The 9588-nt window shown below is 30.9% G+C and overlaps 1 protein-coding gene across 1 annotated transcript; it reads left to right on the top strand.

The window, feature by feature from the left end:
• The first annotated feature begins 4356 nt into the window (after window positions 1-4356).
• Window positions 4357-9076, top strand: LOC138941750 (uncharacterized). Its single transcript, XM_070311640.1, has 4 exons — window positions 4357-4622; window positions 5424-5722; window positions 6505-8243; window positions 8486-9076. The coding sequence occupies exons 1-4, from the start codon at window positions 4450-4452 to the stop codon at window positions 9074-9076; spliced, it is 2802 nt and encodes a 933-aa protein (XP_070167741.1). The 5' UTR covers window positions 4357-4449.
• The last annotated feature ends 512 nt before the right edge of the window (window positions 9077-9588 follow it).

The raw sequence follows: 9588 nt of genomic DNA, 5'->3' as shown, positions 1-9588 counted from the left end.
AAGCAGTGGTATCAACGCAGAGTACTAAATGCTTATCAACATTCTTTATTCGTTACGTCAGCCAAGCGTCGTTGAAAGTTTTACAATACACTTGAAAAGTAAATACCTTCATAGTCAATCTTCCTTCATGCATATTATTTAGTAACAACGGTAGCATTGTTTCCAATCCGGGAAATCCTGGCGGTGGTTTGTCGGAAGTCTTTTCTTGCACAGTATATGTAGCTTAAATACGAATCGGTATTTCAAAACGAAGATGTAAATTATACATCTTATTTCTAGTTAAAAATTACCTATCTTTTTCAATTAAATAAATGATACACATACATAAGCAATAATTTTGTAAATTATCAAAACATTCATTTTTATCAAAACACTAATTGCTTATTATTTCTAAATAAATGCAAGTATCCGATATAATATCAATATCCCAGAACAAAAGGAATATTCTTGTATGTCTTAAAAGCAAAATAAAGTAGATGTTATACGAACATGAAACATTCATTTTTTTATCTTTGAATTGTAGAATAATGTTGATTATTATCATTTCAAGATATTGATGTTTTTATTTTACTTTGAAATTATAGTGCAAATTTAAATTTAAAAAGTATTGTACAATTTGTGTCACGTAATTATATTCTCCAATCAAAATTGGAGAAATAGTGAAAAAATCTTTACGTACCATGATCGGTTGCAAAACAATCAATAACATCCAAATTGTCCCAAAGAGCCTGTTGGTCTTCTTTTATTTCTAGAATAGGTCATACCTGACCTTTTTTGCTGCCTATCCGATCCAAGTCATCTTGGCAAAGGAATAAATGATGCGGACATACCTCGCACGTAACTGCCAATCCCTGCAAAAATATATATGCAATATATAAATGATTGATATCTTTAGAGAAATACCTTATCATTTAAAATCCGAAAATAATTTTTAAAATATAAATTTAAATATTTGTTTTTAATTTTAAACATAAAATTTATAATCACATTAAAAAGATTAACTTTTAATTTTATTACTTATTATTACTACAATATATTATCTCAATTATTGCTGTTTGTTATATATTTTTTTATAAAAGTACTTTGATTTTATAATTTAGTTAGGTTTCCTTAACTTTGCGTATAATTTCTATTGTATTTCCTCTTGACGTGCCACGTGACATATATGAATCGGCCTATTATGCAATTCCGCCAGCAGTAGAATCGCAGCTATAGTTTGTCCTTCCGCATGCACACACAAAGAATATTCTTTAGGCCAGCTTTTGAAATCCTGGAAAAAAAAAATAAATAAATAAGAAGAAAAAACATGCAAAACAGCTTTACATGCGAACCAGCACACTCTATTACAGTATAGATAATATAAATAATTTAATCATCTTACGATGGCAAATTATTAAAAATATTTCGTAATTAAAAATTTTCCCAATTTGTGAAACTATTAACAATTTTAGATGTGAGAAAGTGAGGTTTTCTTTTACATAAGCAAAAAATATACAAAATCTAGTTAATTTTAAACTATTTATGTAAGATATTTATTTTTTGCGCGCACTAATAAACAAACATGTGTGTGAATAGTTTTTTAATTATACAAAAAATTACTATTGTTCATATGACAATAAAAATATCATTTGTAAGCTATTGTTATTATAGAATATTACGATGTTAAAAATTTATCTCGCTCATTCCAACGATCAGTTTTTAATATATAATAGTTTATTTTCAAATTATCCCGTAAACACAGAAAGAAATATTTCATTTGCTCTTTTGAAATACTTTTTACATGTTACAATCATCTGCTTCCAGTCTTTCGTGGTTTAATAACCAGCTTCTTGAACACTTGTAAGTAAAATACTTTGTTTACGATGGTTTAATTACATTATGTCATAATAAGACAAATAAGTTTCAAATAATTAAAAGTTTTAAAAGTTTCACAGTTTAGCAAATACCTGTTTTCCTTGGTATTAGCAAGCATACTAAAAGTCTTGATGTTTTTTTGCTATGCTCAACATTACACATTCGATAAATGATAATTTCCTATATAAAGATGAAAGATTACATATATATATAAAATTGTACGTTGTCATTTACCACAAGTACATATTTATATTACACGATTGCATAATCTATTTATAAATAACGCAAATAAGTGATTGCGCGTATATAGCGATCATTATACAAAAGATGTATTTGAATAATTAACGAGAGATATTGTTTCTTTTGATAAAAAATTATTTACGCGGGAATGAGTTAAAAATTAATATTCTTCTTATTATTATACAATTCTAACATACTATAAGCATCATTATTTTTTACAAAAAAAAAATTTATTTTAAAATAAATTTTAATAAAAGTAATGATTTTTTTCTTTTACATAAAATTTGTTTTTTCTAATATCTTATCAAAAAATTATTCGAGCATACATATAATTAACGTTATCTGTATTTTGCAACGCGGTTCGCCATGTCAGGAAAACTAATTATCTTTATAGCTGTTTAAATAAAAGGAATGTTATCAATAAAGATTAAAGAAATTATCAATAATTTTGAAACAATTATTATTACCATTTTGCATACAGAACTTTTAATAGAAATATTACATTTGTTTAAATAAAATTTATGCGCGCCTGTCGTAATTTTATTACGATATGATTAGAGCGCAATATGATTAGTTAAATTTTAATGGCAATATGAAAGATGATATATATTATGCGTTTTTATAACAGAAAACCCCACTAGATGTTTTTGAAATATCAATATATAAGAATATTAGATATAGATTTGGAATAAACTTTGATTTTTAGTTATAAAATGTTTCTTCCTGTTGTATAAACAATGATATTTTGCGTTTTGTATATAAATAAAAATCGAGAAATGTTCTATTAATATAATCCTAAAATATGTAATTTCTGACAGCGTAAACTTTGTACTTAAATATACCTTATCTACAATGTGAGCCAAATTATACGAGCAAGAATGAGTAATATAATCTTATTTATCAAAAATGATCTTTGATCATTGACGTAAGAGTAATATAGAATGTAGTTTTAAATAAAAAGGTAATGGTTACCTAAGCTAATTTTAGTCATTATGTTGAATCAAATTTTATTTTTTGAAATATATTTGGCAGCTAAAATTTATCGTTTATACATATTTATTTAATACTTACACATACAATTTTATATTTAATATTTTTGTAGGTTTAAATTTAAATACTTACCTCGACTAGAAGCTTCGCACATTTGACATCCGCGATTAAAGGTATAGAATAATCGATTGCTAGCCTTCTCGTTCGATAATCATGTATCGATAGATTAATCACAAGATCAAATTCCTTTTTTGACAAAAAGTCAGCAAGATGATTGCTCGGACTAGAATCCTTGTTCACAGCGATATTTTCAAACGTCCATTCCATTAATTCTATCTGCATTGCAGAAATTCATTATAAGATATAACAGCAAAAAAAGCTGGGATAATCGCTTATAATTATGAATATTCATAAATTGTGATAAATGCATGACATAATCTTTAAAGCATATATATATATATAACGCTAAATTTTTGATATATTCATCTACCAAAAGTAGATGATTAGAAGATAGAGTAGAATTATTTTCCTCTGAAAATGATTAAAGGTATATTGAAAAACAATATCTATTTGCAATTGTGCATTATATTGTTCCAGAATTAATTATTCTGCAATTTGTCAAGTTATTCTGGTAGGAGTTTAACATAGAAATTTAGCACAAATTAGATAATAATCGCATTCACGTATTACGCTATACGTGATGTTACAAAAAATGAATTAAACTCGTTACTCGCGTGTATACTATAATTCTAGGAAATAATATAAAAATTTGATTGTGTTTCAAGGGACAATACATATTTGCGTATGATAACTTATTATTATTACTTATATACGTTCTAGTCAATATTATTAATATAAAAATAAAAGAAACGGTAATGAAAATAATTTATGGCTAATATATTGTATCCTTGTAATTATATATGCCAGCCCATGATAATAAGAAAGTGCTGGACACACTGGCAAGGCCAGTGAAATATCAAAGTTTTATCGTATCGATATCGATGCGATTTTTCACAAGTATTTTAGACCGAGCTTGTTTATCGATATCCGATACGCCGCCAATTAAAAACGCCCTTGCGATAAGGCCAGAGATAGCTATTTATCGACACCACCACCCCGCAAGAGAACTACTGTCTCATCGGTCATCGACGTGTTCTTACGCATGCACACATAATGCCGTTTTCTCGCTATCGCTGACCTTGAAATTAAGATGAGAAAGTGTCGGTATAATGAATTTAAGTGATCTGAGTGGTGTAAACGGTGCGCACCAATTATAGTTGCCGAAGACGCGCTTCTCACGTGGAGACACTCGCCACGTGGCCATCTCTAGAGTGCACTTTGTTATATTATTGTGTGAAAGTGAAAATGGGAATCTGGAAATCAAAACCGGTTAAACCACCTATCAAATCCTGCAAACACATAAATGATAATGAAGATGTGGAATTGAAGCTATTGAGGAAAACCATCGCAGAAGATCCTAATAGTTTTATTTTAAACAATCTCATGATGTGTGTCCAGTTCTTTGAGAATTACGAGGAGTAAGCATTTAATTTTTAACGGTGATTCGTTGCAATTGTGGGTTAGTGATAATTCGTAACATTTGTCATCAAGAGTGCATAGGAAATTCATAATGGAATATAATATTTTCTTGTTGTCAATTGTTGTTGTTAATATATTCAGTTGTTATATATATTCATACAAATTGTTATACTATTAATAAACAAAGCGCAACACAGTTAAATTAGTGCTAATTTATTTATAGAAGATGACTGTACTATTCGTACGAATATGATTCGTATCATGCAGAGAAATTTTTTGAAAATACTTGGGAATTACCTTGTTGATTTTATATATTGATCAAAGAATATCGATATCATTCATCTTGATTTAATCTAATCTACAAATTTAGGCCACAAATAAAAGATATTTTTTGGCATGATATCAAGATTGGCCAGAGGAAGTGTATTCTTATTCTTCGCATTGTTCTCGATTCTTAATTTCCAATATAATTAAACGCCTGTCGAGATTATTTAAACTCTTGTCAAGATTGATGATCACGCATGTTCCCGCATAACAAGATCTTTTCATTTATATAAACTAAAAAGCTGCGAATTATATTATTATACTTGTAAAACGAATGTTTTAAATATTTCTATATACTCATGTTAATGTTTTAATAAATTATAATGAAATAAATGTGTGTGTGTGCACAGTTCACATAAATTTTAATAAAGACATATATTACGTAAACTTTCGTTTACTATTTCAACTTTCGTTTAATTATCCATGTTAATAATGATAAATTACATTATAACAAACTGTTGTAAATTTTTTTACAGAGATATAATTCAAATTAAGGAAACTCTGGCATCATCCTATGAAGCTAAATTAAATAAAACACTGCCACCTCAAAAGCATGTTTTATTACCGGACATTCTTCAGGAATATATCGCGCACAATATCAATTTCACTTCGAAGAGGCAGACTGGCGATCTTATTGAAGAACCACTGCAACCCATCCGCATATATATTGTATACAACAATATCGAAATTACAGAACAGCAATATCAACCAGAATATAGTAGTCTGAACAATGGGATTACATATAATATGATGGTGCAATCGAGTGAAAATCCAGGTAAGTAAACTTGCTTCAAATTATAAAGTTTGTATAGATTATTACAGATTCTCCATAATTTTTTTTTGCACAATAGACATGACTCAATCTAAATTTGTTTTTAGCAATAATATCTGGGGCGATATCAATAGTTTTTGAGTTAAAAATGTTTAAAAATATTTTTTCGAATTTTTAAGAGAACAATAAGCTTTAAATGAGAAATAAATTAAATTAAAGAACTCCTTCTCTTTCTCCCTCTGTTTACTCTATTTAAATAAGAATTTAATAGAATTTTTTATTAATAAAATTTTTATTTATATATTGATTGAGAGTAAATATTTAATTCTTGGTACGATAGCATATAAGATTTTTATAACATAGAAAAACTTTGTAATTAATATATGTATAATAAAATAAAATAATATAATATGTTATATATAAAAAAGATAAAGTCTTATACAAATAATATATATGTACATATGTAAAGCAAAGAGAGAGAGAGAGAGAGAGAGGAAGAAAAAGAGAGAAAAAGAGTAAATAAATTAAAATTATTTCTATATAAATTCTTTAATTTTAATATATAAATATATATAATAATTTATTTCTCTAATAGTAGATATAGATTAACAAAAATTTAATAAAATATATGATATTCTCTCTTGCTGAGTATTAAGATTGAATTTCTTTAATTACTGTAAAAGAAATGACATACAACTTAAATGACGTTGTTAAGGGAAAAAATTGATTAATAATTGTAATAGCATTCTCTTGTGACTCTAAAATTACAAGAACTCTGTCAATAGGGTATGTACGATTACGATGTCTCGATGAAACGCCATATCAGAGGAATCTTAGCAATAATGATGAAACATACGACGAGAGCGACAATGAGAGCATTTACAGTCGTAATTCAAACATGATATTGATGAAGAAAAAAGGTCTACAGACCTCTACCTTTAGTAATAGATCTCTCTCCAATTTATACAATGATGAAACGATATATGAAGATCAAATATCTCTCTCGCATGAAAATATTTATAGGACTTCATCCAATCACATCAAAACTGAGTCTAACTGCGAGCATATATCTTCGGTGGAGAACCAAAGAAGTCACAGCAAGAAAACGTGGTCGAATAGCGAATTGGAGATCAGGAAAGAAAGTTATCAACAACCTGGATCTGCGAAATCAGTGAAAGCAAAAGTCTTTAGACCACCGAGCAGCTTGAGTTCCGGCTACCATAGCGAAGGGAGCTATCACACTGTGTCTTCTACTGCAAAGGCTAGACGTAACATAAAGCATAATAAGATGAACGCGACAAGCAAGACATATCCTAACTCGATGATCCCGCCGCAGTGCTTCAAGGAAGTCAAGATCAATAACAAAGGCAATATTTACAGAATAGGAGAGAAACCGAGGCAACTACAAAATAACAAGCAGCTTCGCCTCAGGATAGCCGAGAGGCAGTATGACTGCAAAGCCTTCTATACTAGCAGTGAGATGTTTATGAACCATTTTGTCGATCTCTTTGTAAATCAGCTGGCCGAGCTGCTAGATTTTAAACCAAACGATCAAAATCGCGTGGAAAATTCGGTTATCTACTACGATAAAATGATAGAATCGCATAGCCTCAAAATGCGTAAGATCGGATCCTACGAAATCACGCCGACGATATGGCTGCAATGGCCGGAATTCGCTCTGGAATGGTTAGATCGACCGAGAAGCACGTGGCCTGATTACAACGATATTGGCAAGGTGAAGGATTTTGGTTGTTATGTGGTACCCGAAAATTCTCTACCAAGCAAAAGAAATCTTTCATCGAAACATGAAAATGTCAAAAAGAATATACATCAGGAAATCGAATGGCAATTGATGTTTCCAGCCGCGGAACGTTATCTGGAGACTTGCATGACCCGCTCGCAAGTACAAGTGTACTTGATCGCGCTGATGCTTCATAAAACATTCTTAAGGCCAGTCCTGGATACCATGCATGGTCTGACGACTTTTCATATTAGAAACAAGCTATTCTGGTTGATTGAAAAAAACGACGGGCCTTCGCAGTGGCCTGACAATCGGACCGGTGAGTGTCTAAACAAGCTGCTGAGGAGTCTTCATTGCTGCATCAAGCAAAACGAGCCGACCATGCCTGACTATTTCGTCCGTGACAAAAATGTGTTTAGCAAAGTGTCGCGCGACGATCTGTTGCGCAGCCAGAAACAACTAAAGAGGATAATTGATAATCCTATTATGTACGTGTTCCATGCAATGGAGAACATCAAGTATAGTGACAAATTCTTTCCACGATTGGACTTTGCGAAGCTATTCAAGATACTGACAGTTCAACCGCGGTTAGCCGTAGTTAACCCGGCCATAGACATGCCGAGAACAACCGAAGAGTCCCATAGGGAAGAGATTTACAATAGATCTAGTGGAGTCTGGGACACCGCTCGAATGAAGGATCAGCAAAACTGTAGTACGCGAGTGATTACGAGTAAAACGCTTATCACCCCACGCAAGGCCATGGATTTTATCGTCGAGATCTCGGTAAGTTCCTCAAGCGATAAGATTATCGATTGGAATATATAATCGATTGGAGAGCAATCTAGCGTAATATATCACTATCGTAAACGATTATTCACAGACAAAAAGCGCCAAATCAATCCATAATGTTACACGACACTTCGCAAATCTAATCTTATCTTCATTCCTCTTTATGATTAATGGATCAAGAGTCACGGTCAACTCATATTCGCGTCTCTCATTTTTCTCTTCTTCTTTTCTTTTAGGAACGCTGTGCCAAATTGGAAGGTTTAAGGTTGGCTGCTCTGTTGGATTTCTTTGTTAAACATTTTCTAAAAATGGCCGAATGCTGTCATAGGTATAGGTCTTATCAGCAGAAAGAGGTTTATCTCGATCAAGCCGATCGACTCTCGATTATCCTATCGGACCTGACCAGATACAAGAACTACGCTAAGGCTTATCGCGACAAGATCCACGCTTTAAGAATGAGAGCGGCTACGAATTCAACGAGATTATCGAACGAGCCGCCGGAGACACCCAAGAGGAATGCAGAGCCTATATTCGTCAGTACCTTGAAAGATCGTTACAGACCAAAAGATGAACAACCGCAATCTAGCCATGAATGTATGGAGGAATATACAGATAAGATCACGAAAGAAATTACTCATGAAGTACGGTTTAAAGATGAGGAAAACGTGGAGAAAAATATAAAAATTGCGAACGTTACAACAAGCGAAGAAGATTCTTATACGTCGAGAAAACCTGTATCGAAGAATCAAAGTGACGAGTCGATACACTTAGATACAATTCAAAGAGTAGTCTCTCTAACGGATTATTCAAGCGAAACATCTATATGATATATGTATTTATTAAGATTAGGGTGTATATGAAAACTACTGAAAAGACAAATGTTAGTATTCAATGTTTAAGGCGGGTCCCTTGATCAAAATAATATTCATTATTATATTTCGAGAGTGATTGATAATCAATTTAGTAAGTATTCGAGGAAGACTGAGCGTGCGTATAGCCTTGCAAGCCTGTTGATATTTGATCATTGCGTTATATGAAAGAGCGAAACGAGTGATTACTAATAGTTAAAATAATTTATAAAAATACCTAATTGCTACGACACAGTTAGATTTGAGTCACTTTTGTAAGATAATACTGTTATTATAATATGGAATATAACTTGTAAAGTAGATTGTATGTGTGAGTTATTAGATTAGACATTTCAAACAAATTTTTTATTAAAAAGTATGCTAATTTTAGAAAAATTGTTTTATATCTCGTAATACGTATCTTTTTTTTTTTTTTATTTTATGTCTCTTGTGAAGAAAACTCATCGGCAAATTTCAAAACAATATCATAA

The sequence above is a fragment of the Polyergus mexicanus genome, unplaced genomic scaffold, assembly GCF_030449975.1.
Source record: "Polyergus mexicanus isolate NDT 795.1 unplaced genomic scaffold, iyPolMexi1.0 SCAF_2, whole genome shotgun sequence".
NCBI classification, from domain to species: domain Eukaryota; kingdom Metazoa; phylum Arthropoda; class Insecta; order Hymenoptera; family Formicidae; genus Polyergus; species Polyergus mexicanus.
This window is presented reverse-complemented; position numbering and strand designations above follow the sequence as displayed.